Source organism: Desmodus rotundus, chromosome 2 (genome assembly GCF_022682495.2).
Source record: "Desmodus rotundus isolate HL8 chromosome 2, HLdesRot8A.1, whole genome shotgun sequence".
NCBI lineage: Eukaryota > Metazoa > Chordata > Mammalia > Chiroptera > Phyllostomidae > Desmodus > Desmodus rotundus.
Window position 1 is genome coordinate 31740820 of NC_071388.1, and position 27959 is coordinate 31768778.

General features: G+C 39.1%; 1 protein-coding gene across 3 annotated transcripts; it reads right to left on the minus strand.

Annotated features, from left to right (window-relative positions):
* Positions 1-48: 48 nt before the first annotated feature.
* LRRC34 (leucine rich repeat containing 34) lies at positions 49-27675 on the minus strand. Of its 3 annotated transcripts, XM_045197789.2 has the most exons (12): positions 27545-27675; positions 21594-21714; positions 20410-20528; positions 20249-20313; positions 19208-19291; positions 15930-16058; positions 13292-13387; positions 9427-9581; positions 8664-8819; positions 7815-7941; positions 6690-6875; positions 49-5475 (listed from the first exon to the last, which is right to left on the minus strand). In XM_045197789.2, the coding sequence occupies exons 1-12, from the start codon at positions 27651-27653 to the stop codon at positions 5356-5358; spliced, it is 1467 nt and encodes a 488-aa protein (XP_045053724.2). In that variant the 5' UTR covers positions 27654-27675; the 3' UTR covers positions 49-5355. The 3 variants fall into 3 exon arrangements, with proteins under 3 accessions (XP_045053724.2, XP_045053729.2, XP_045053727.2); XM_045197794.2 differs by lacking the exon at positions 49-5475 and having other exon boundaries at positions 5485-6875; XM_045197792.2 differs by lacking the exon at positions 49-5475 and having other exon boundaries at positions 5485-6875; positions 20249-20337.
* Between the last annotated feature and the right edge of the window lie 284 nt (positions 27676-27959).

Below are 27959 nucleotides of genomic sequence, written 5' to 3' on the forward strand. Positions count from 1 at the left end.
TTGATTTCTTTCATTGTATTTTCTCTGGGGTCCTGGTCATAGGAACCAACTAGGGGACGTAATAAAACTACTTAATTCTTGTAAACTGTAGAAATTGTTGCCATTTCACAGCACACTCAGCATTTTCACAATAAATTGCTACCCATGGGATTGACATAATTGAATAGAGTCTGAAATATTGCCTTGTATTTCCATCAAACATAGTATTTAGGTAATTATTTATCTAAAATCTAATTATGCATGTATATTATACTGAGTTTAAATACAATTTATAAAGTTATAAAATGTTCAACTAATCTGTTCTGGCTTAAATACAATAGGAATTTATTGGAATGTGAATATTTTAAAGAAATTTAAAAGACTCAGCTTTTTAAAGAAGTCTGCTAAATTGGAGAGGTTATATTTAATTGACATCTTTATTAACCTAAGCATCTAATGAGCAAAAGTTCTTTTTAAAAACACTACAGTGATGTCATAATTCTGAGGGCAGAAATTACCCAATTTCCTCTAACATGGTAATTAGCATTCTGCCTTTGCATAGATTAACCTTCACATTTATTATTTTTAGTATTATTGGATTAGAGGGGGTGTGGTTGATTTGCTATGCTTTCTTCATCACATTATCTGCTGCTTAAATAATTTTATTTTAAATTGGGATGGCTTGATGCTCTTCCAGAATGACAGGTAAACAAAGACTGAAAACTGAATTTCCTGTCTTGTCATTCTTCTCATAATACCATTCTTTTTTTTTTATCATGATGTGCATATATTTTAGTTGTATCCAGTATCATTCTAACACAATTATCATTTTAGTCCAGTTCATCTTTAAATATTACTATATTACTATATTACTATAGAGAGTGCTGAGAAGGGTCTATTAATTATTTAAGTATTACTAAGTATTTTGAAAGTGTTTGGGATACTGAAGTCTTACTGAGAAATGAATTATTTTCTAAAGAGAAATGAATTATTTTCTAAATTTTGTTTTATATTTATTAGATTTTTCTTACTGTATTGATAGAGATTAGACTTGAAAAAGAAACAATAGATTTAATATAAATGATTTTTGCTGTTTTTAAATGGTATTTGTTTTATGTTTAATTTCATAGAAGGATCTGATAAGACAAATTTCAGAAAATTGTTTTTCTTTCCAAAAGATAAGGTTCTATCAGTTCTATTGCAACAATAGTTTATCATTTTTGTGTATGTTTTAATTCTACAGAAATTGTGCAAGTGAATAGTTTAAACATACTCATGTAAAGACATGTATTCATGTTTCTAAATATCCAAGAATAATAGTTCTAACACTTGATGCATATCAGAAACATCTTTATAGAATGATGATATCCAAGCCCCACCCCCAACTTAGGCCTGCTGAATCTTTGGGACATACATATGCTGGCAAAGCCCCACTGGTTATTTTAATGTATACTATACAGTGAGAATTATTATCCTATATATTTCTTTATGTTCTTCCTTTGGGAAGCATTTATAAATGAAGCTCTTGATACCACTTTCAATCTTTTTCAGAGATTTTGAGTCTGCAGAACTTAGCTAGAAATACCACCAAGTAAAAAGAAATTGTATTTTAATACAATGTCTGTAAATTCTACATTTTTACTCATTTAAGAATAGTACTGAGATTTACTTATTGGAGCATTAAGTTCTTGAGACAATAACAGTTTATTATTCTGTCTTCTGCAACCCCTCTTCCCATTCATTCAGGTGAGATTTGGTATATTTGTTTAAGGAATTAAGTAATCATGCAGAAATAGGTTATCCCATTTTGAGAAGAACAGACTAAAATAAACACTGTGGATGTGAACAGATATTTGGATTAAAATATCTGGCTACTATTTCAAATGCTTGAAAGTTAAATCATAATACATAAAGCTACAAAGATAAACAAGATAAACACCTTAAGTTTACAGTCAAATGGGAAAGACAGCCTGGATATAAATAGCAATAAAATAAATTAGAATGTTGAGTACTACATGGGAGGAAGGCAAAGGAAATGCTGAGCAGTCAAAGGGAGTTGAATGGACAGAGAAAGGACCATTGCTCCCCTGGATCTGCAAACAAGATGCTGATGGGAACAGGTTGCACACAGCTGACTGATACAGGCAGAGTGGGGAGGAGGTATGAAATGAGGAGACATCTAAGACATGTCCTGTAGACATGGTCTGTTATCTACACCATCTTACTTGCCAGAGTCCTCTACCCTTAGCCTGTGCCAAAGAAATGGGATTAGATAGCCAAGTTTATAAACCATGTTCTCACACACACCAAACTACAAGTGGAGTGCTGAAGGGCAGGGGTTGGACAGCCACATTTGTACCACATGATTCCATACTTAACACCACAGCTGACAGAACATACCTTACTGGGGAGAAACAATTCTTAGGCCAAACTAAGCTAGTTCTTTCTATGAAATTCTGAGGCTATTATGCATACACATAAATGAAAAGATCATTTCATTCACAAGTAGCCCACAGTTGGTGAAGCAAGCCAAAGTCTAAAGGAAAGAGCAGAGAAAGTTGATTTGTAGAGCAGAGCCAGGGGAAAAAATAGGTTTGCAGAACCAAACAACTGAGGTCCTGTAAAAGGAATGGCCTGGGTTTCTAGCTTTTCAGTCCCATTCTGGAGGTGGCACTGCTATGCTTCATTTCCTTGTCGCTGGATGCCAGTGATTTTTTTGCCTGTACACCCTTACAGTAAATCCCCTTTTTCTTAAACAGGCTTGGGTCACAGTTTCTGTTCCTTGCAGGTAGCCCAACTTAAAGACTCGTAAGTTTTGATCCTTAGTGATTGAAATGGTGATACCAAGGACATTTATGAGAGAGAAGACTTTATTTTGGATGTACTGAATTTGATTGGTGGTGAGGTATCCATGTGAAACCATCTAGCAGTAGTTGGAAATGGGGCCTGAGACCCAGGAGAGATTAAAAACTAGAGAGAGATACAGATCTTGCAGAATAATACTAATAATTATTGTGATAGAAATGACTAAGGCAGCCCTGGGAGATGGTACAGAAGAACAAAAGATGAGGACAAAATCTTGGGGAAATGCATTTAAAGAATGAGCAAAAGACAGAGAAGGAGATGGAAAGCGATTAACACAAAAATGGTGGTGCAAGTTTCACAAAGACAGAAGTGGCTTTGTGTTGGTCACGTGGTACAAGGAATTTAAGTCGGATGCCCGTCAAAGACAACACTGGGCTGGGTAATTGGAAGCAGAAGCCAGGTGGATGTGGTTTGCGTAGGAGATAAGACATAATACTATTTCGTTTGAACAGCAGATCATGTGGCACAAACAAGATCATTATCTTATCAAATATCTAAAAAGTATAAATCACTTTGTTTCTTGCTTTTTTGCTTAAATTTTAAACATTGTAAAATGAGCATAAAATAATCTGCAGCACTGTGATACGAGGCTGTATCTCAGCCAGATCTTAAAGGACTGCTAAGAGGAAAATGGAAGGAAACTTCCACTAAAACACATACATGGGTGCAGATTTGCTCATTACACTTCACATGTGCAGAGGAAGTAGCATTTTCCAACAGAACTTACCTGTCCTTCCTCTTGACCTCCCACCAGTGGGAGATCTGGAAAATAACTTTTAGTCCTAACCACTTTAAAACCTAGCCTTATAATATCTTAAAGTAATGCTTAAACTCTTAGAATATTGTTATCTTATTTTCTGCCCTTTGTCTTCTCTCCAAAATGGTGTCCAGCTATATGGAGGAGGGGCCTACAGGACACAGTGGCATCACGGAAGTCAGTGTCTTCAGCTCGTCCATTCTCTGGGCATCTTTCTGGCCTCTGACACACTAGGCAACAGCTTATGAAATACGTGACCAGGTTTCTCCTATCCTTGAAGGAACCCCAGTAGTTCTTGGCTAGCACTGGCCTCACCTTGGTTCTCTTATGTGAAGAGAACCTGAGACTTCTGCAACTCCATCTCCTGAGTCTCTTGGGAGAGAGAATATGGAAATGTGTGGGACCCCCACCATAGCACACAGGAACAGAGAGGCCTGGAAAAGCAAGCCATGTCACTAAAGTCTCCTTGGATGTGACTGTGTCCCAGCTGAGAGGCTATCTTTCCAGAATGCTGTAGATTCCTAATACCCAGCATATTATAGAGTATTTCAGAGCAGTAAAAGATGGACTACTGCTACATAATATACATGAATCACTAATGCTGAGCAACAGAAGTCAGATACAAAAACGTATATACTGTTTGATTCCATTTATATAACATTCAGAAACAGCCCAAACTGCTCTGGTGTGAGCAGTCGGGATAGTGGTGTCTATTGGAAGAGGGTTGGAGATAAGGCATTTTGTGGCATTTGCTGTCTGCCTGTCATGGTTAGCATAGGTGGCTAGCTTTGTGATGATTCATCTTGCTGTTCACTTATGATTTTTGTACTTTTCTGTATGATTGTTATGCTTCTATTTAAAAGAAGTATGTATATATTTTCTAAAAAATAAAAATTTGAAGAATGAGAAAACCAGATCATTGGTTCTTAAACTATAGTGAGATTAAAGGTAACCTGGATTGTAAAAATACAGATTTCACAGACTGCCTAGAAATTCTGATTCAGTAGGTCTGACTCTAATAATCTAAACGTATTTTAAACATCTGCCCCAGGGATTGTGATGCTCTCCACTTTAAAAAATGCTGATTTAGTGTCTGTAGTTTTGACAAACTATGCTAACTCTAGACATTTTCAAGTATAAGAAGTTTGTCATATTAATTGTCATTCAAGCTTGAGTTTATCGGATCTTTAATTGCTAGGAGTAGCAGTTGTTTAAAATGTTTTTATTTTTTCCTATAGCATGGTTTTTTTTGGCTTCATTGAATTCTGCAGTTTTTCAAATTTGATTAAGAAATTTTATTCTCTTCCTATCGCATTTTTAATTATTACAGAGACACTTTGACCTTCCTGGGACATACAGCTTTTTAGAGAGAGAGATTTAGTTCTAGATATATTGGGCATGTAATAACATAAAAGAATTTTGTAAAAAACCAACTAGTCTTTATATCTGCAGGGGTGAGATCTTAAAATGGAAAGAAAAGATTTGAAACATGTAGAAAAGAACATTGCCACGTAAGGCTTGATAAAACTTAATAGCAAAGAGTAAAATCAACAAGTAAAATCAGTGTAAGTGTCAGGATACATTCTGTGCTCTCTACAGCTTTACTCCATTGTAAACATTTGCTGGCAGCAAATACTCAGTGTGGGGGTTTTTTGGCATCATGGAAGGTCATATCTAAAATTTCATTACCAGATATGGTAGTTTTCTTTATTATAATGTATAAACCCTTGAAATCCATTTCACACATTTTGTCACTAATATGAACTATTGAGTGTATACTTTTCAACCAATTCCAGATGTTTTAAGATTGTGTTTTTCAGTACAGACTCAACCTGATGGCAGCCATCTCTCCTGGATGGTTCAAACTGATCTCTCTGCAAGCAGGATAATGTATTTGTTAAGGCCTTCAGGTCTTTTCTGGCTCAATGACTCTCTAACATTAAATGAAAATAATGCCTGATAAAATTTATTCAACTGTTCTTCCCACTTTATAACCACCACCACCATCCTTGCCTTCCTAGGGAGTATGGAAAGGTGCCGAATATAAGGAAAGACCTGTTAAACTTTTAAAATGATGAAATAGTGAGTAGGTGATATTTACCTTAATGGTTTAATCTACTAAAGGAATGGGCAGTGGCAGATATGTTTGTTTATTTTAACGTTAAATTTTTAGACTACAGGTATGATTAGGGGAATTCACAATACTTTTAAGTGAATGTCATTACTTTGATAACTATAAAGCTGGCCACCACCTTTCTTACACCTCCTTTCTCAACATTTAGAGATAGGCTGTTACTTACTTTAGACTGCAGAACCTCAAAGTACCTTTTAAAAACTGTTCACGTACATACTTTTTTTTTATACTTTGGCTTGAGCAGTAATAAATCATTCAGATTAAGTAGCCTCTGCATATGTATGAATTAATAAATTTGTGAATATAGGTCTCTAATCAAAGGATCATACTGTCAATTGCCTCTTCATAGGAATCTTAATTTGAAAACAAGACTGGACTCAGACAACAGTCATTATTTACCATTAAATCATTTAAAATGTTACTGGCATCCTCCAAAAGAAAGAACTGTCTTAAAAAGCTCACTGGCAGCGCTGACTTGTTAATGGATATTTAAATATATTTGCCTTTATTTGTGAGATTCTATCAACACCCATCTGTAACACCTAAATAAGACATATAAAATACTTCAACCCCTAAACCCCTTGAAATTCCCTAAGAATCTGCCCCTGAAACCGCTTTGCCACTTCATGACAACTTCCAGTTAGCATACCTATGACTTTGCTTCATTGCTGTTTTACACTTGGTTTTATTTTTCTTTATAAAAATAGCTTAGTTCCTTAATTCTCCAGGGTTAAAATTTTAGTCCATAGTTTGTCAAATTTCTTTTAAAAATTATACTACTCAGTTTTTCATAATGCATAGTTGTACAAAGTTTAATGTATCTTTTATATATCGGACAAAAATAACTTGTTCTGATTTATGAAAAAAATAATAGGCAATAAAATATTAATCTGTGAACGTAATAAGACAAATGTATGAACATTAAAGAGCCGTTTTTCACAGCTGTTTACCTACTGGCACAAGACTAAAACCTGCATTAGACGAGAGGCTGCAAGCGTCTCCATAAGTTGGTGTCCAGTAATAGTACTTTTTAAGGCCATTGGAGACTTCTGCAAGATACGCATGTCCATCCACCACATACGGCTCCACATCTGTATTGTCTGGTTTTAGACGGCCCATTTGAATTAAGTCAGAGTATGCCTAAGATTTTTAGGAAAAGAGAAACTATATCATTAAGAAAATAATTTGTTCACTATACAATGCTTAAACAAATTAGTCGTGCTAATTTTCAGTGTATAATAAATATTCTGAGTAACATTGCTGAGTCTTAATATTTTCCAGGTACTGTGGTTAGGTTTTTATTCATTTAATTTCACACAATGGAATTATAATTTTGTAAAATTTCTAATATATTAGGCACTTTTTAAAAATGACTACCAGAGTTAACAATTCTCTGTATTACCAATTTTGTGGACTTAAGATCCATGGTCAAAATTTTCAAATCCCACAGAGGTTCTTAGTGAGGTGGGAGGGGTTAGCTATTGTATATGTCCTTGAAGATCTGATGAGAGTGAGGAAACCATTTCTAAGAAAAGTAAACAAGCGCAGATTTTGTCATACAACTATGTGGACTTTATGAAGCCGCTGAAGCTAATCTACAGATTTAGGCTAAGAGAATAATCCCCACAGTATTAGATGCTGACCTGGCTGGCTGCCTAAGTATTTCTTCATTGTAGAAATTACCTCGTATATCTCATGGATCACTGGTATCTGTGTAAGGGTGTCGTACAAATACGTTAAACTGTTTGTCAATCAGTTTGCAATGACAGAGAAAGGCAAAACTATACAGTAAAAGATTTAAAAGTCTAGTTGTTTTCTGCTTTAGCTTTTCATCAGTTCTAAACTCAGGTTTTAGTATATGACCTTATATTTCCATGTAGTTTGATATCTTTTGCTATTTCAACCCCCAAATTTCCAGTAGCTAATTTTTAGGAATTAATGTTAAAATTTATCAAAACTCGTGTCTCACTCTACTTAGTAATCATTCCTAATGCACTTGTAACAGTGTAAATAATTATAATGTCTGATGTTATAGAGAAGACCCCAAGAAATAAACTTTCAGTCAAGAAACAAACTTACCACACATGTGGCCTCATCGAATTTGTTTCCCCAAATGTAGATATTAGAGAGTGTGTGGTTTGTGTTCATCGATTGTGCAAGGGCAACAAGTCCTTCCCCCTCTATGCTGTTGCTGACTACCGACAGCCTATGGGGAAACAAAAACCAATAACCCTGGAAACCAGTATTTCCATGAAAAGAGAATGCATAAGTTAGCAACAACATTTATTACAAACAGGTTATTGTGTAAAGTCTTGGCATTATCCTTACATATGTTTAAGGTAGTAGTCAAAATATGGACCATGTAATTCCTAATATCCCAGAAACGTAGTTTTCTAATTGTATGCTTCATGTACCTAGCAGGGCTACCTACATTTTGGAAATTGTTTTGTTATTATTTGGTAAGTGCCTGGGGATGGATTACAGATACACTTTTCAAGATAAGTCACCAAAGTAATTTTTTTATTCATTATGTTTAGTTGACCAATATGAATGATTGATTTTTTCTGTTAGAATTCAGAATATAGAGGGAGGGTGGAGGTGGGGGAGGGAGGTGGGTTTGGCCGGGTGGGGTGGAGGGATGGGGAGAAAAGGCATACAACTGTAATTGAATAACAATAAAAATTTAAACAAAAAGAATTCGTAATATAAGCAGTAAGAATTTTCTCATTTAATTTTAAGCAATCATAAGTAGAATCAATCTAATTTTTAAGAGTACTTTTCAAAAATAGAAGAAATTGAAATGTTTATCATAAGCTTAATGTTAGGTCACTTTAGAAAATGAGTTTACATATTTCATCATGAATCTTAAGTGGTTTGAGGTTACAAAAATTTTTCTGTTATTTTGATTAAATATAAAACCATACTAACGCTTTAAGACTCCTGTTGTGTGAAGCAAGAGTTTCACTGAGTTTCTTTGCTCCTACATTTTCTATTCTGTTAAAAGAAAGATCTATTACTTCCAAGGTAGTATTGCTTTTCAGGACATCAGCCAAAGAAATGATTGCATCACGAGTTATTTTATTGCTGTGAAAGGAAAAAAATATGTAGTTATATTTGAAAATGTGAAGTTCATAGCGATAACATGCTTAAAAACTGTTATATAGTGTCCTGACCAGTGTGGCTCAGTTGGTTGGGTGTTGTCCTACAAGCTGAAAGGTCACCAGTTCAATTCCCGGTCAGGGTACAAGCCTGGGTTGTGGGTTCAGCCCCTGGTTAGGGCATGTATGAGAGGCAACTGACCAATGTTTCTCTCACACATGGATGTTTCTCTCCCTCTCCTTCTCCCTTCCTTCCTCTTTCTCTAAAAATAAAATCTTTTTAAGAACATAGTGATAAACAGTACTTCCTGGTTTAGTAAACATTTATTTTTAATCACTCAATTTCCAGAAAGAAAAAATGAAAGTTTACCATAAAATGTTGCTATTAATGGTTTACATAATTAAGTTGCTCACTGGAGTTGTTAGGTGATTAATGTCAGTATAAACTAAATTATAAAGCTTAGGACAAAAGGTTGATAACAGTGGTTGTGTTTTCTGATCTTTGGAATAAAATATGCTACATACTGTGAATATTTACACAGATTATTCCCATGTCTTAACTTCTGAATTACTTGCTGCGTGTTATCACCTACCAGCTGACATCGAGGTAGCGCAGGCTTTTGTTCAGATACAGCGCGTCACACAGCTGCTTGAGGCCAGAGCTTCTTACGTCGTGCTTACTCACATACAGTTCCACAAGGCGGTGATTTTCTTTCAGCATGTGGCCTAGGTGAACAGTGGACTCCTCCTAAAAATAGATAGTCATTTTTCTAAAGTATAATTTTGAAGTGGTACGTGTTTGCTCTGAACACATGCTAAGTTATTTTAAAAAGCTTTTTAAAAAGATGACATCAGTTAGGACAGTCTACAATTTGCATTTTGTTTGGCCTGGCTTTTTTTGAAAAGAAGCCATTTTTGCCATGATAATCTTTACCGTTTTTGCCACTTATGGTATGTTTACGGTCCTAGAAACAGGCAGCAGGTACTTGTAAAATGCAGTGACTAAGAAATGTAAAAGAGGCTAGTTAAAAAATCATAACTGTTACCAAAAATAATCATTTCAGAAGGAAAAAAAACCAATCGGCCCTACGGTGTATTGAGCATACAAGCTCCCTTGCTGCCTGCCATCCCCTCAAGAGTCTCTAAACTGCTCTTGACCTTCCATATGTCCCTAAGCTTTGCTCTTGACCTCCATGCTTCACAGCAGGCTAAATACAAAGTCTTGATTCTATTTTAAAATACTCATTTTAACCAATTGATATACCTGACTCCTCCCTTTTATAATCATCCCAAATGTCTAAATATGTTTTACTCTTGCTTTCTGGTCACTGGAAGACTTTTTTTTAAATCTTCAAATCTAGTTGCTTCCAGGCAAAAGGTATTTAACGTCAATGAGGATGTGAATACCAAGCACTTCGAATTTTTAACAAAATTAAAATGTGCTTTGAAATGAATGGGCCAAAGTATTTCATGGTCCTTTTGCATGATTGTTGTATTTGCAGTAAGTTTTAGAGTCATTGGAAATGCTGATCACAAAGATTGATAACCATATATGAGGTCTGTCTAGAAAAAGTCCAGCCACTGTTAATGTAACAAGAACAGTTTGTGCCGACGTCAATGTAACCTGGCAGCCAAGGAGAGTGGACTGGAATGTGCATGTGTGAACAATGACGTCACTGGACTAGTCAATGGGGGCAGTAGACAACACGGAGTGAGTGTGTGTACTGTGTGGCTGTCACATTCAAAAGGACTGAGCAAGAAGAGCAACAAATTTTGTGTTAAGCTTGAACATTCCTCCATGGAAATTTTTTGAATGATTCAGAAGGCCACAGCTGTGGGCAACTGGTGATTGACAGCTTCATCATGACAACGCATCCACTCACGCATCATGTCTCCTACGGAGCTTTTTGATGAAACATCAAATCACCCACGTGACTTTGACGTCCTGTGACTTCTGGCTTTTTCCAAAACTAAAATCACCTTTGGAAGGGAAGAGATTTCAGACCATTGATGAGATTCAGGAAAATATGATGAGGCAGCTGTGGCGATTGGGAGAATTGTATGTGGTCCCATGGTGCCTACTTTGAAAGGGACTGAGGCGTCATTGTCCTGTGTGCAATGTTTCTTGTATCTTCTTCAATAAATGTGTCTACTTACATGGCTGGGTACTTTCTGGATAGGCCTCCAGAAAGTACTTTTAAGACAAACTTTAAAATATTTTATGTATTTTTAGACAGAGGGGAAGAGGGGGAGAGAAACATCAAGGTGTGGTTGCTCTGGTCAGCAACCCAAGCATGGGCCCCAACTGGGAATCAAACCAGCGGCCCTTTGGTTTGCAGGCCGGCACTCAATCCACTGAGCCACACCAGCCAGGGTTAAGACAAACTTTAAAAGTTAGATGAAACCACACAGCAATAGCAGATTGTACATGCGCTTTATAATAAAACTGTCCAAATGCTAGATTTGCCTTTTTCTAGCTATACGAGCAAATTATTTCATGTTTCCTTTTCTGTAAATAAGTGAAATTATACTTCCCACACAGAATTAAAGTACCTACACAAAATGAGTTCTATAGAAAACTACAAAGCATTTATCACTGTTCAATACTTTATAATCCTGTCTGTGGTTTGTTTAAATTACTGCTTTGACAAGGGGAAGCTGTAGTCTGTGATCTTAACAAATGCAAACTAATCACTCAGGAAATCCAGTACTGCTCTGGATGGTGCCTGGAATGGAGGACATACTCAAAAATATTTGTGTTTTACACCTTGATTGCATTTTTAGGTCAAGAAGTTTGAAAGAGAAAACTAGTGTCAGAAATGGTAAAGGGTGGGGTTTTTTTTAGCTCCATTCACTGAGTTTGTGATTTAATTTGTCTAGGGTGATACCTGGCATCGATATTTTTCCAAGCTCCCCAAATCATGAAAAGTAAAACTTGAAAACAGAATAATTTTGCAGGCTTACATTTCAGAACTGCAAAGCATGAGGAGGCATAAGAGGATTCTACTCCACAACTGTTTAAGAGAATACTCAGTGATAGAGAGGGTGGGGGCTGTCTTGCAGAAGGAGAGAAGCAGGCTAGAGTTTATTTAGCTGAAGTTCCAGACTGAGAGCAAGGGCCTGGGCCTGAGAAAGAGCCCTGGGCTTGTAATAACTCTTCTCAGGTGGATTTGGGAGTAATGAATGACACCATTCAACATATTTAAAAGAGGAATTGTGCTTCTAATGTGATTTCATACAGTTTAACATATTTATTTCCTTGGGGCTTTAATCCAGAAAATGTTTAGCCTTCATATCTGTCATGTCCTCAATCTGAGAACCTTCCCACCCACCTTTTGTCCCCCTGTCTTGTCCCCCTTCCTCATGCTCCCAAGGCACTCTGAGCATGCCACCCTCCAAACTTGATCTCACTCCATGGACACAGAAAGCTCCTTGAAGACAAACAGCTATGTGCTGTTTGACTTCTTATCTCTAGCACTCAGCACTGCCTCTGATGTAGGGTTGCATTCAAATATGTATTAACTGAATGAATCACAACTGAAGCAATTCACTGAATCCTCACTTTGAACCAGGTATTTTGCTGGCCTTTGAAGAAGGGTGCTTGTATTTGAGGACTCTGGATGTCTTGTTAAACAGATTAGATTTATATACATGAAGCAATTAACATAAAATTCCCAAAATTTTGATATGGAAGAGTGCAGAGATAATTCAAAGGAGAGATCTGTGTAGGCAAAGAATGCAAAAACACTTATGAATATGAAAAATACTTGAAAATACTTTTAAAATATGGCTAATTCTCAATGACTCATACTAACGGAGAACAGTAAAATAGATAATTTAAAAGCTATATAAAGTACTTTGAACATTTTTTTGGTAGATAATGTTTTTGTTTAGATCAACAATACAACGAGTTCTTTTTCTCTAGCTTTTTACAACTGATAAGAGAGGAAAGCCACCTACAAGGATGTTAAGGAGCAAGGAGAAGCTTTGAAAGTAGGAACCGCATTTTTACTCATCTTTCTGTCTCCAAGATGCAGCTTGCCTACAGGATCAGGTCCAGACTTCTTGGACTGCCATTCACACACATTTTGCCATTATTACTCCTGATTTCAATATGACAAAATGAGACAGTTCACACTTGGCTTATGACATAGCCTTTAACATTTTTAATCTTTTATTCTTTCATTGTAACTACTCTGCCTCTCACAGGTTTACTGAGAATTTGAGTTTATGAAAGGAAAAAAAATGGCATGTTACAGCTTAAATAAGCAAGCTTAAAACATATTTAGTTTTAAACTCTTATCCAGAATTAATAATTTTCCTTTAAAGTTTCATTTTTATAAACAGTTTACAATTCTAAAAATACAATGCATTTGTGAACCTTGTCATAACATTTAGTAAGTAGTACCTTTGTTTTGTTCACATGTGGTAATAATTACTATCATTTGGAATACATACCTGTTCACCATACAGTATAGGTCGGTTTAGGTTTATTCCTTTAATTGTTTGGTTTTGAGTCAGAGCTGTAGCAAATGCTATCACACTTTGCATTCCCTAAAAACAGATGAATTCATTAAGGAAACTGGAAAAGTATAAAATTTCCCTATAAATAAATATTTCAAGATTAGTAATCTGGAATCTGATTAATCAAATTGTGCTTTTAAAAAGTTTAAGCATTTCCTGCTCCTTGAATTCGAGGTTGACCAAATTCAGAAATGGATTGTTACGCTCTCTGCACCCTGCCCTGACACCTACTAACAACATGCACGGGGAGTCTCAGTACCCATTCCCTAGGGTGTCTGCCTCGGTCTGCGCCCAAGCACTCAACGTTCTATATGGCGCAGACCTTAGACACACAGACACACATGTGGGCCCCGGTCGGGGCTCTGTCTTACTGAGAACAGACGTCCTTGTGCCAGCATTCTTTTATATTCACACTCAGACTTTAAGTGTGTGGGTGGTGGGTAGGGTTCCTAAATGGCATTTTCACCACTCCGCAGGCCTCCCTCTCTACCTTACGGGGTGGGCCCAATCCTCCCCATCTCAGTGACGGAACCACCACACACCCCTGGCGCTTATGCCGTAAAACCTGGGCCTCCTCTCACTCCACAGTCCTGCTACCCTCCCATCCAGTTGGTCAGTAAGTCTTACAGATTCTGCCTCTAAAAAAGTTTCAGCTTAGTTCACCTTGGTGGCTACCCCGACCCAGTCCTCATCTCCCATGGGCACTCCCACAGTAACCTCCTGAGTGGGCAGTGGGTTTCCTCCTGCCACCCCCTAATTCCCCACAGAGAAACCGAACGATCTTTGGAAAGCACCAGTCAGATCGCGTCAGCCCTCAATTAAGGGCTTCGCATGATTTGTGTTTATAATAAAACCCCTCTTCTTCCCATGTCCCGCAGACACGGCCTACAGTGCCTTTGCTGAAAGTGGCGCTGTGAACCTCTCCACCTTCACGGTGAGGCGCTGTTCTAACTCCCTCTGTCCAGCCACTGGCTTTTCAGTTCTCAAAACCTAACTGACTTGATATTCCACCATTCATGTACCTCCCAAGTGATTTTTGCCATATCTGAACATCATTTTACTATTTACCTAACACTTTTCCATGAAGTCAACTCACTTTTCACTTTATTTTAAAACACTGTATCACTACTATAAATGGAAAACCATAATCCCTTGAAGTAAATAGAAAACATCTGCAAAATATGTACCTGTGTATTAAAATTACCTCAATCTGTGTCAGTAATACTACCTACACCACACTTGGAGAAGCACTATCGGAGTCTGTGCATCAGAGCCCTTGCCTGGAATGTTCTGGATGGACCCTCTCCAATGCAGGCTTTTCTCATCCTTCCGGACTCCTAAACATTGCTTCCCCAGGTCTTAGGCCATGATCCCACTATGCAAATTACCTCCTCCCCATCATCAAGAGTACTTACTTGGCTGTCTTCCTAGCATTTTTTCCTCTGTTTATTGATATTTTCCCAATTAAACAGAAACTTTATAAGGGCAGAGATCATATCCAATGCACTCATATACTTAGAAGAATCTAGGGTTGTGGCTGGTGTGTGTGGAAGATATACACTGAGTTAATGCTTTCCCAGAGACATACTGGCTGCACCCACTACTTTTTTAAGCCCCAGAACCTATTACCCCAAAGAGCCTCCGGGACCTTCTTACTATTTTCATGTCCCTGTACAAGTTCCCAACATTAGGCCTCAAGGTCTGGTTTAAAGGCATGCTGAGAAAATGAAGCCTGGAATTTCAAGGCATGCAAAAACGACAGGCTTCCCATTGTCAGGCCAGGAGGAGGCCCAGAGCAGCTTTTGGCGTCATCGTTTTAGGTGTTTATGCTACAACATAGCCACGCACTTCCAAAATTTTTCAAAAGTAAAATTGTGTATTACACCAATAAAGTAGTATTTGTTTAATTAAACTGAGCACGGTCTTTTTCTTTTAAAATCCCATACAGGTTAAGAAGGGTTATGGATGGAAGTTTAGTAAGATCTTTATTATACTGGGGATTCTTCTACAATGTTATTTACTACAATCATTTTATTAAGTAAGCACTATCATGCCAAGAAGAAGAAACTTTTTCTCTGACATTCTCTATTCGACATCAGGGGCAAGGCAAATCATGTTTTTTTCTTTTCAAAAATATCATTATAATATCATTACATTTACAGTATATTTATAGATAGAACAATGAAAATTTCTAGTAGTTTTTGAGAAAAGTTTACTTTTTTCATACATACTTAAGAAACTGAATGCTAAACCAATGTTATTTTCAAAACCACACTAATTTTTCTTTTTTTTAACTGTTATTCTATTACAGTTATCCCAATTTTCCCCCTTTGCCCTCCTCCACCCATCCCACCCCCACCCCCTCTCCCAGAGTCAATCCCCACACTCTTGTCCGTGTCTGTGGGCCATTCATACACGTTCTTTGTCTAGCCCCTCCCCTTTCTTTCCACCCTTACCCGCCCTCCCCACCCCGGCTAATCATTTATAGTCATGTCATGTAGCTGGTCTCTATGCCGGTTCCCAGGGAAAATGATCCATTACTGGGTGACCTTCTCATAACCAATTTACTCACCAGATCACAGTCGCCCAGATCTAACTTCTCTAAGGATGAATTAATTTGTAGCATGGCAGCAAAAAACATTCCACCTTCATTTTCAACCTTGTTTCCAGTCATTCTTAGGTATTTCAGAGTTGTATTCTTCTGAAAAGGAAAACAATCAAACCTCACTTAAGTTTTTTTTTTTTTCTTTGCTTCTTCTTTCTTTATTGGATGCTTTGTAGATGTCACGCAGGTCTAAAAGTTACACTGTTAAATAATTATTTAAAAACTGATCAGGACCAAGGCCCTGATCCAGAGCTCCAAACCAGAATCAGAAAGGAGTGGGGGCAGTGGGCTGGGGGTACTCCTCCAACATCACCAAAACCCAGAAACCAGGATCCTAAGCTCCTTCACAAGCCAACCAGGATATGGGCCCTTGGGCCACCCCTCAGGTGCCTCTGGCTGCATCACTGGGGTCGCTTAAGTTTTTTTAATGTATTTTTTCCATTGCCATTTAGTCCCCTTATGGCCCCTTCCCAATGCAATCACCACACATGTCTATGAGTCCTTTTTCCTTTTTGACTCAGCAATTTTTCATGGAGATAGAATAGGATATATTTCTTAAAGGTAACATTCAATTTTCCATAATAGATAAAAATCTAGTTTAACAGTGTAGCAGAAAAAATGCCAAGGAAGCAGATGCCAAACAATGACCCATTAAGTGAAGCAGACTTTTAATACACCCTTCTTTCACTGGAAAATCTATAAATTTATCTTCTAAGCAAATTATACCACTTTGTTATTCACGTAACACAAAATTAACCATTGAGAAGTGACCAATTCACTGGCTTTTAGCATTGCGCAGCCTTCATCTCTAGCCAGTTTCAACCACGGTCGTCACTCCCAAAAGAGACCCTGTGCCCATTACACAGTCACTTCACTGTGTTACTTTTAAAGATATAGTTCTCAGGCATTTGCAAAGTTTAATGCCTTCTATCATTTCACTTTTTGGATAAATCTTTCACAAAGAAAATTACAGACATTTCATTGTCCCAATGAATAAATATACATATCAGGACACGTAAGTGTGAACAATTATCTTTAAAACTAATTCAGGCTCCCCAAAGAGCAGGGAGAAGGCAAGGATGTCCACTCAGCAACTCCAACATCATACTGAAGGCTCTAGACAGGGCCATTAGGCAAGAAAAAAGAAACAACAACAGCAACAACAAAAGGCATCCAAATTGGAAAGGAAGTAAGTAAAATTATCTCTGCATATGCTACGATCTTGTAAGTAGAAAACCCTAAGGAACCCACACGCACAAGTCTGACAGAATAAACAAGCTCAGCAGGGCTGCAAGACACCAGATCAACATGTGAAACTCAACTGCACTTCCACCCACTAGCCGTGAACAACCCAAAAATGAAATTAGGAAAATTCCATTTACAATAGCATCAAAAAGAATACATTTAACAAAAGAAGGGCAAGACTTTCACGTTGGAAACTACAAAGCATCGTTGAAAGAAACTAAATAAGACCTAAATAAATGGAAACATCCCAAAGTCAGGATCAGAAGACTTAATGTCGTTAAAATGGCAATACTCTCCAAATTAATCTGAAGTTTTAAAGCAATTTTTCTCAAAATCCCAGCTGCTTCTCTTGCAGAAATTAGAAAACTTGAAATTCATATGTAAATGCAAGGGACCCAGAAGAGCCAACATGGTCTTGAAAAAGGAACAAAGCAACCACACTTGTGGACTTCAAAGCTTACCACACCATACCGCCGTAGTCCGATGATGTGGGCGTGGCCCGAGGACAGGCGTAGGGATTAAGAGCACAGAATAGAGTACAGACATAAACGCTCACATTTATCATCAACTGATTTTCAACAAGGGTGTCAAGACAATTCGGCGGGGGCGCGCAGTCTAACAAACCGCACTTCGACAACCGGACACGTCTACAGGCAAACGGGTGAAGTGAGACTTCCAGCTCCAGTCGCACAGAAAAACTCAGCTCAAAGTGGATCAAAGAACCAAACGACAAAGCTAAGCATAATATTGTTAGAAGAAAATAAGTATAAATCTTTGTCACTGAGTTAGGCAAAGCCTTCTTAGATATAACACCGAAAGTACAAACAACATGAGAACAAAGAGATGAACTTAATCAAAATTTAAAAATATTGTCCTTCAAGGACACCATTAAAGAAGTGAAAAGGCAAACTAGAGAATGAAAAAATATTTGCAAAATATTTATTTGATAAATATTTCATAATATTTATTTGATTTTGTATCCAGAATATATAAAGAACTCATACAACTCAAAAGGACAAACAACCCCATTTTAAAACGGGCAAAGAATTTGAACAAACATTTATCTAAAGAAGATGCACCAATGGCTAAAAAGCACGTGTAGTACATGTAAAGAGTCTCAACACCACTATTTATTAGAGAAATGTAGTTCAAAACCACCACAGAACCTCTTCATACTCCCTGGGATGGCCAAAATCCGGAAGATAATAAGTGCTGAAGAGGATGGGGAGAAATTGGAACATTCATATACTGGCGGTGAAACTGCAGAAAGGGACAGCCACTTTGGAAAAGAGTCTGGCAGTTCCCCAAAATATTAAATGATCCAGCAATTCCACTCCCAGGTAAATACCCACAAAAATAAAAACACGTGCACACAAAATGTGTGCAAACACCCTCAGTAACATCATTCATTAGAGAGGAAAAGGAAAACTCAGATGTCCATCAGCGGACGGATGAACGAAATGTGATATAGCCACACAATGGAATATTATTTGGCAATAAAAAGAATAAACCTTGAAAACATTATGCCAATCACAAAAGGCCACATATTATGTGACTCCATTTATATAAACCGTCCAGAACAGGCAATCTGCAGAGGGAAAGCAGGTCAGGGGCTGGTGAGCAGGGGAGAGAGAGACGGAGAGAGACGGAGAGGGACAGCTAGCGGGCACGGGGCTTCTTGGGAGAACAGGGTTCTGAAAGCAGCGGCAGTGGTGACCGTGGCACCCCTCTGTGACTAAACTGGGAAAAAACTGAACTGAACACTTTAAAAGGGTAAATTTTATGTATGTGAATTATATTTTAAGCTATTTATTTTTAAATGAGTTCAAAAGTGCTCATATAATGTTCACATTTTAGTAAATCGAAGTGTAATGAAAAATATACATTCCCACAATAGTAAAATAATGTACATCACATTAACATTTGATTCTGTTGGTTCCAAGACATGAGAAGTTAAAGTTCCCGCATACAATCTTAGTTTGAGGCACCTAAGTACTTACATGTAGTGCTTTAGCAATCAGTTCTCCACCTTTGGGCCCAATATTGTTAAACATGACGTTTAAGTAAATGAGACTGCGTTGTTTCTATAAGAAGAAAAAAGATGCCATTACACATGTATTATTAGAAATCAATAATATATGAGCTGCTTTACTTAAGTATTTACCTCCAAAGAAAATATTTATAAACCAGAAAATCTGCAAGTCTAGCAAAAGAAACTATAATTAAAGGGGAAAAAATCACTATTCTCATTTAAACATAAATATAACTGCAACATAAGTAAAAGAAAAAGACTACCCTCAGCTCAGGCCAGTGATTCAAAACGTGGATGTGCTCTATGTGTTTAACCGTAGTGCACAACAAGTCTGTAGAAGATGACTCAGGAGCTCTAGTTAGTTACCAGCTCTGCTGAGGGCAAGGCACAAATGTGTTTTCCAATATATTTCAAGTGTTGTAAATATACCACAGTCAGAACTGGCATTTTGCAAACCAGTGTTCTGCCTGTGCCATTACCCCTGGCGGTTTCACAGTAAACAGAACTAAGAACATTTTGATGATTTTGTAGCACTTTCATTTGTGATGGCTGAGAATAACATCTCTTCATCTTTTTATTTTCACTCTGCCCTTATATTGTGTGCCATTTTAAACTTATTAAAAGTACTTTTAGAAGATGAGGTTGGGATAAGTAGTTATAAAATTAAAAAGCCAATGTCAGGAGAATCAAAAAATGATATCTGCTGCTTTAAATATTTCATTTTAACTGAGAATAGAGGCAAACACATATTTGCTGATCTTCTGAGGTTGAAACGAGGCCTTTTTTTTAAAGTACACCTTCTCTAATTAGTGGACCACACTGTCTTTCTTAGGTAAAATGCAACCATACGCAGCACTTCAGTGTGAGTGTCTCCAAAGTGAGTCTGCACCACAGGGCTAATTTAGCAGCTTAGCTTGCTCAAACCCTGCACGTCCCAAAGAAAGGACTGGTTCTTAATTGGCCTCTGGAAGAAAAAAAAAGACATACAACGTTTTGTAGTAAAATATACCTGAAGCAGTCTTGCAGCATAGTACGCACCAACATCACTTATGAAGTTATATCTAACATCCAAACCTGAGGAACACACATGAACAGAAGCTGATATTCCTAATGATGAATACTAAAGTCAGAAAAATAAATGCATGAGTAATGATTTTTAAGGAGACATACCATTAATATAAGGATTCTTCTCTAAAATTTTGGAAAGAATCCAAAAATCTTCACCTGTCACTCTTTCCACTGGCACTGAGTGAGCATTACCAGCCATGTTTAATGTGATCCCTTCCGCTCTGTGAAAATGCGAAATGAGAAACTCAGTAAAGAACAGAAGAAGTATTTTTTTCTTCATGTGGAAACAGTAAACTCATGAGCAGCATTTATCAGAACCCCATATGCACTGTGACATAAATTTACACCAAATAACTTAAACCTACTAAATTTTCCACAGCACTTTAATACATACTATATAACCTACTGGGTTGGCCAAAAAGCCCATTTAGTTTTTCCCATACGATGGCTCTAGCAGTGCTTAGTTGTCTTTAACTTCATTCAAAACAATTTTGTTAGGTTGTATTGTGACAGCTGTCATATCAGCGTGCATTAAAAAAACATCAAAATTGGTGAATTTTTGTTCGGCATTTTAATATTGAAGATGGAAGAAAATATGCAACATTTCTAACATATTATGCTTTATTATTTCAAGAAAGCTAAAAACACAACTGAAATGCAAAAAAAAATTTGTGCAGTGTATAGAGAAGGTGCTGTGACCGACTGAATGTGTCAAAATGGTTTTTGAAGTTTCTCAGAACTACTGACATTTTGGCCAAATAATTCTCTGCTGTGAGGCTGTCTTACACATTGGAAGATTTAGCAACACCGCTGGTCTCTACCCACTAGCAGCAAATAGCAGGAGATAGCCAACATACTCAAAATATCCAAATCAATACAGTTATTGGTAAAAATGAAAAGAGTGTTTCTTATTTTACAGAAAAAACTCAATAGACTTTTTGGCCAACCCAATAATTTCTCTCTCACACACAAAAGTACCCCCACTTGATATATAACAACACTGAAGACTTCGATGATTTGTATAAACAAACCAAGCTCACAGGAGTTAGGGACACATCTGGAGCCCAGATGTGGAGCCTGCCGGTCTGGCGCTGTTCCCAGCAGACTACAGGCACTGCCTCCGAGACCTGCGGACAGTGTCAGCCAGCCACTCCGCCGAGTCAAGAGGTCTGTCCATTTCACCAAGCATGTGCAAGTGGCTTTGAATCCACTCAGTATTCCAGGGTTTTCACACAGATGAACATCAGGGAATATTATTGATATAATCACGTATTTGCTTTCCTTACCCCTTTCTGATTTCTTCATCCACTCCTTGGAGTACATGCAATAGAAAAGGGTTAGTTTTCTGGGACTTTTCCATACACAGACTATTATAATGTTCCTGGAGACTGCGAACAGGTTCTGGAGCTTTTGAAAAATAAATGCATTATTATTACCCTTCATCATATATAAATTATCCCAGGAGCCCCCCCCAAAAAATAATTAAACTTCTTTCAAAGATATGAATGTGTGTGTGTAGAGATGGGGAAGAAAAGGAGAAAGAATTAAGAACAGAGAAAGAGGAAAGAAATAGACGTTAGGGATGGGAGAGAATAAAAATGCTGTCTGGAGAACCAGGGCCACAGAAACAGCCCCTGAGGGGGGCAGGCACCAACTTGACGTGAAAGGAGAACTAACCCCTATAGGATCTAAGGCTGGTAGCTGAGCAAAATGCTGTCAGAGAAACGAAGTATTTTGTCCCAAGTGAAGCAGTTATAGTAAGGGCAGAGTAGAGAATCAAACCATCAAACCAACTCCAAAGCTGCTTCCCACTCTGCCATACTGGGTGTTAAGATAACTAGGTTTCTTATGATGGCTTCAAATAGACAGTTTTATCAGAGAATCCAAATTCAAAAGGGGTCTGAAAAATCACCAAGTCCCTTAGGCTTCTTGGATACCCTCACACCATGCAAGTTGATGGCATCTTTGAACATAGCTCTATCGGTTCTGAATGCTACATGGACTCATAGAAGGAAGCTCTTCACCTACCCTGCCTTCCCATTCCTCCTTCTAAAGGTGATTTACCCCACCCCCACCCCCACCCCCGCCCTGCTCAGTCCTTAATAAAGAAGACAGAAACAAAGCAGTGGCTGAGATCTCCTTCCTCTGTTACACCTACACCTTTCCATTATGGTCTTAGTGTTTTGGATATTACTTTAAAAGAATCTTTTTTCAAGGTCCAAGCCTTCTGGGGTGGAAGCTACCTGTCACTGTCTTTGTTTTCTGCCCTATCTTTTGTGTAAAATCTCTTTTAAAAGTCTGTGCTCAGAGATCTCACTACTCAGCAAGGCTGGTGCTTTTGGAGCCAGCTTCTCTAAGTCTCTACATCTCAAAGATGTCCTTTGCTGAGTGGATTCTGCACCATGTAAATTAAAGAGTTTGCTAAACAAATTTGCAAAACAAGATTTAAGGTAACAACTACATTAGAGCCCAAAGCGAATAAACTTTGTCTTAAAGTTTTTAAAAATAAGCTTCAAAATTAAATCAATAACCCACACTTATCAGACAACTTGGCAACTTCAACATCAGAAAGAAACAGCTCTGGTCAAGATGGCAGCACAGGTAAACTCGGTACTCACCTCTTCCCCAACCACCCCAAAATTACAACTACAGAGCAACCATCAGTGAGAACCGCCTGAAATATAGCAGAACAGATGTCCTGTAACTAAGGACACACACAAGAAGCTACGTCAAGACTGGAAGGAGGGGCAGAGACACTAACTGGCAGGTCCCACACCCACATGTGACAGTTAACAATAGGGAGGGATATCTCAGCTGCGGAAGTCCCCTGTGAGGAGCAAGGGGTCCCAGCCCCACACCAGGATCCCTAGCCCAGGGTTCCAGTGCCAGAATGAGAAGTCTCTATGACTCTGTCTGTGGAAACCAGCAAAGATTGAAGCTGAGTTGCTGGCATCCCAGGTGTTCCTCTTAAAGGGCCCATACATGGACGTGCTGACAGACTCACTTGCTCTGGGGAGGCAGCTCTAAAGGCACCAGGGGTGCATGGGGAAGAACTCAATTGTCTGGCATCAGGGCGAGGGCTGGAGGGGAGCTTCCTCCCTGGCAGAAGCACTGTGCCTTTACTGAGCCCTGTCCCTGAAGGCTCAGGAGGGTGCCGTAGCTGAGTCTCCATCAACCTGGCTAATGCCTTTGCCCCACCCTGACACCTCACCCCACCTAATTTTCAGGCCCAACCAAGCCACTTCAAGTGGGGTTTCCTTCTACACAAATGCCCTGTTTTGGCTCATGCTTTGGACTTCCCTAAAATCTATGAAAGATCCATAAACCCCAAACAAGCAGCATCTGCCTTTGGCATGCCCCCTACCTCTCACTAAGCCGACCCAAGCCCAGCACTAGGGACAGCCAGGCTCACTTTGCAGCCTAGACTCTCCCAGGCACCTCCCAAGCCCAGTACAAGTGGCAACCACCTGCATATCACTTAATATCTCACCTGGGCAAAGAACAGGCAGCGGCTGATCTTGGACTGCACCTCCAGGGAGGCCCCAGAGCCAGCACAACCAGGATAGCTTCAGACCACGCCACAGAACCACCCAACCACTCTCCAAGCCACATACTCAAGAGGTGGACTCAGCAGACACCAGAGCCCCAATGAAGTTAGTCCTGCTCCATGAGACTGGCCCCTGCACAGCAGCTCCTCTGCTGTAGTCGCAGCAGACCTTCAAAGAAGCCAATCAGCCTAGAGGGTCAATCCTCCCACTGACATGCCAACTGCAATCAAGACTCAACTACAACAGGAAGGTGCACACAGCCCACATGGGGTGGGGGCACATCTGAAGCACCCTTCTCAGGTGACTGGGGGGAGGCTGCACCACTGGGCCCCACAGGACGTCTACTACATAAGGCCATTTTACCAAGACAAGGAGACATAGTTGCTCTACCTAATACATAGAACCAAGCAGACGGAGGCAGCCAAAACAAGGAGACAAAGAAACATGTGCCAAATGAAAACACAGGAAAAAGCTCTAGAAAAAGAACTAAACAAAATGGAGATTAGCAATCTCCTAGATATGGAGTTCAAAACACTGGTTATAAGGATGCTCAACGAACTTACAGGAAGAATAGATCAGCTCAATGAGAACTTCAACAAAGAGACAGGAAACATAAAAATGTAGATAGAAAACATAAAAGAGGATCAGTCAGAAATGAAAAATATAGTAACTGAAATGAAGAATCTACTAGTAGGAGATAATACCTATCTATCAACAATTACTTTAAATACAAATGGATTAAATGCTCCAATCAAAAAACACAGGGTGCCTGAATGGATAAGAAAATAAGACCCATACATATGCTTTCTCCAAGAGATTCACCTCAAATCAAAAGACACACAGACTGAAAGTAAAGGGATGGAAAAAGATATTTTGTGAAAATGGAAATGAAAAATAAGCTTGGGTAGCAATACTTATATCAGACAAATAGACTTTAATCAAAGGCTATACAACAAGAGACAGAAAAGGACTCAGAAATTCCAATTCTGGGCATTAATACAAAGAAACCCCAAAACACTAATTCACAAAGACACCAGCATCTGTATGTTCATTGCAGCATTATTTACAGTAGCCAAGATTTGGAAGCAAACTAAGTGCCCATCAATAGATAAACAGATAAAGAACATGTAGTACATAAGAACAATGAGATATTACTCGGCCGTAAAAAAGAATGAAATCTTGCCATCTGCTACAAGATGGACGGACCAAAAGGGTATTGTGCTGAGTAAAAAAATAAGTCAGAGAGAGAAATGCAAGTACCATATGATTTCACTTATATGAGGGATCTAAATAACTACATAAATGAACAAACAAAACAGAAATAGACTTAAAGATACAGAGAACATTTTGACAGTTGACAAAGGGGAGGTGGGTGGGGAGCTGGGTGAAAAAGGTGAAGGGATTTAGAATCACCAATGGTAGTTACAAACTAGTCATGAGGATGTTAAGTGCAGCATAGGGAAGCATAGTCAATAATATTATAATAACTGTTATGGTGCCAGGTGGGTACCGGAAGTATCAGGTGATCATTTCGTAAATTATATAAATAACTGATCACTGGGTTGTACATCTGAAACCAACATAATATTGTACATCAACTGTAATTAAAACATAAAAATTATTTAAAAAGAAATAAACATTTATCAGCAATCCCACTGCCAAAGAACCACCACAATTGAGGTCTGGGGCTATTTCCTCTCTATTGTTTTCTTTGACATGTATTTTTATTTTTTTAATTTATTTTTTGAGAGAGGGGAAAGGAAGGAGAAAGAGAGGGAGAGAAACATCAATGTGTGGTCTCACGTACCCCCCAACTTGGGACCTGACCAGCAACCCAGGCATGTGCCCTGACTGGAAATTGAACCAGCAACCCTTTGGTTCACAGGCCTATACTCAATCCACTGAGCTATACTAGCCAGGGCTCTTTTACATGTATTTTTAAACAAAATTGGAACATTTAAATATAGTTCTATATCCTTTGATTTTCAATTAACATTGTGAATAGCTTTCCCTCGTCATTAACATTCTCTGAAAATGTTTAATGTCAGCATAATCTCTGTCTTGTGGATGGATGTACATAAGAAATCCTTCACATATTTTAGGAAATTTTCCTCTATTCACATAATATTTTAGCACAGTATTTCCTAAACTATGTTCTGCAGAATACCAATCTTCTACAAGATGATCAATCAAGATGTTCTAATTACAATGGGTTTTATGGTCATATAAGTTTGAAACATGCTGAATTAGAGAAAGCTAAATAGACCCTAACCCACAACACTTCTCAGGACATTTAAAACACTCAGGTACACAAAGGCTCTTCAAGTTGTTGAGCCTGGAGGGAAGGATAAAAATGCTCCACTGCCCAGACACACACGGCCACAGTTCACATGCAATCTAGAAAATGTTATTCATGTCCTGGCCAGGAAACAAAGCAAGTAGATCTCAAACAGATTTACATGCTGGAGCTGAGCTCGCACTGGGCTTCTTTCCTCCTTTGTGGCTACTGCCTTCCTTAGTATTAAAATTTGGAGAGGGGTGCCCTGCGGATCTGAGGGTCCTGCCTGCCCTCAGCTGGCTGTGCCATGCCCAGGTCATGAAGAAATGTATCATACTTAACCTCATTTTTTTGTGTGAATGAAGGAGTCTAAAATTACAAGCATGTTTATTTAATTAACAGGCCATGGATTTAAAGTATTTAAACGTCTCTGTTATATATTTTTGCTACTATCTTTCATGTAAAATTCCCCTATGCAGTGTATGTGTGTCAGGATTTTATGGCACCAATAATTTATTTCCTATACTGTATAAGAAAAGTAATATATCAGTCCTCAAATTGGAAAGCAAAAACTAAGAATAACCAGCTACGCAGGAAAATGTCAGGAATCTAACCTAAATTTCATTTTTCATCCTTGCCTAGGCATTGAATTCCAAACAATTTTCCCTTAGCAGCACATTTTAGCATTTCTAGAGAAAGATCTCGTTTGGAGGTGGTTCCGGCCCTCCTATTCTGAAGAGCCAAGCACTGGGAAACTCAAGGGTCAAGGCCAGTCAGACTAGGTGCCAACCTAGTTTTAACAAGTTACTTAAACTCTCGAGCTTAAATTTCCTTTTTATGCTAACGACAGAGCATAACAATGCCTGTCTCAGGTGAGACTTCGAGCACCATTCCAAACGAAGAAGCACACGCTTTAAAACAAGCATCCAAAATGTAAACCTTGAGGGGGAGGGAGCGTGCTCACTTTGCTAAAAATAATTCATGGACGCATAAATATTCAAAACGTACGTGGCATACAGGTGCAACATCAGAACGGTCTCAAGAGCCTCTTATCCACCTGGGCCCTGCTCTCTGGCGCTTCCACAGAAAAGGGGCCCGAGAAGAGCACCATAGACCTCGGCCGCCCCCCTACAGATCGTTAAGAGCAAAGCGACAGACCGACAGACACACCTTCCTTTAGACCAATATATCGCGCGAAGGGCAGACCCGCCGCAGGGGCTTGAGGCCCCCCTCCTGTCCGCGTTTGGAGGAGCCCCAAAAGTTCCCGCCACAGTTGGGGTTCCCGAAGCACCTTCCCACCACGCAGCCTCGGGCCGCAGCCTGCTCTCAGTAACGGGCTGGTGCAGCTCCGCAGCTCAGGCTCCTCCGCCCCGTGCGCGCTTCGGGCGAGGAAGGAAACCCTATTTCTTACCGCTACCGACCGCCTGGGCCCTGGCCGGAGTAGGAGTACGGCTTGGAGTGGGGGCCGGAGTGGGTAACGGGGTCCTGGGACGGGCGGTCTTCTCCTCGTTGAGCCACATTCTCCTCTGCCCCAGCAGGACGCCGTGGTGGCGTTGTCATGACAACCCGCGCCCTGGCCCCGGCGTGCTTTGCGGTGCAGGGGCGGGGCGGGGCGGCCCCCCCCCCCCCCCCGCGGTGGTCAGACAGACCGCGAGACCCTGAGCCGCGCACCTTGTCCAGGTGGCTGGGATCCCCTGCCACTAGGCACTACAGCTATGAGGCCTGACTAGGCAAGCACTGATTGCCCATGCTGTGGAGGCTCCTTGGTCACCATGTCTCGGTCTAGATCACCCTTTCTACCCCCAGGGGTTAAAGACACGCTGATA

What these genes read in the sequence shown, in the direction of transcription:
- LRRC34 (XM_045197789.2), bottom strand. Translation starts at nt 27,653, where the DNA reads ATGTGGCTCAACGAGGAGAAGACCGCCCGTCCCAGGACCCCGTTACCC. An exon ending in CTATACTGTATGGTGAACAG is followed by an intron (nt 9,582 to 13,291) that starts GTATGTATTCCA and finishes ATCTATTTTTAG; the next exon opens with GAGGAGTCCACTGTTCACCT. An exon ending in CGCTACCTCGATGTCAGCTG is followed by an intron (nt 8,820 to 9,426) that starts GTAGGTGATAAC and finishes TTCCTTTCACAG; the next exon opens with CAATAAAATAACTCGTGATG.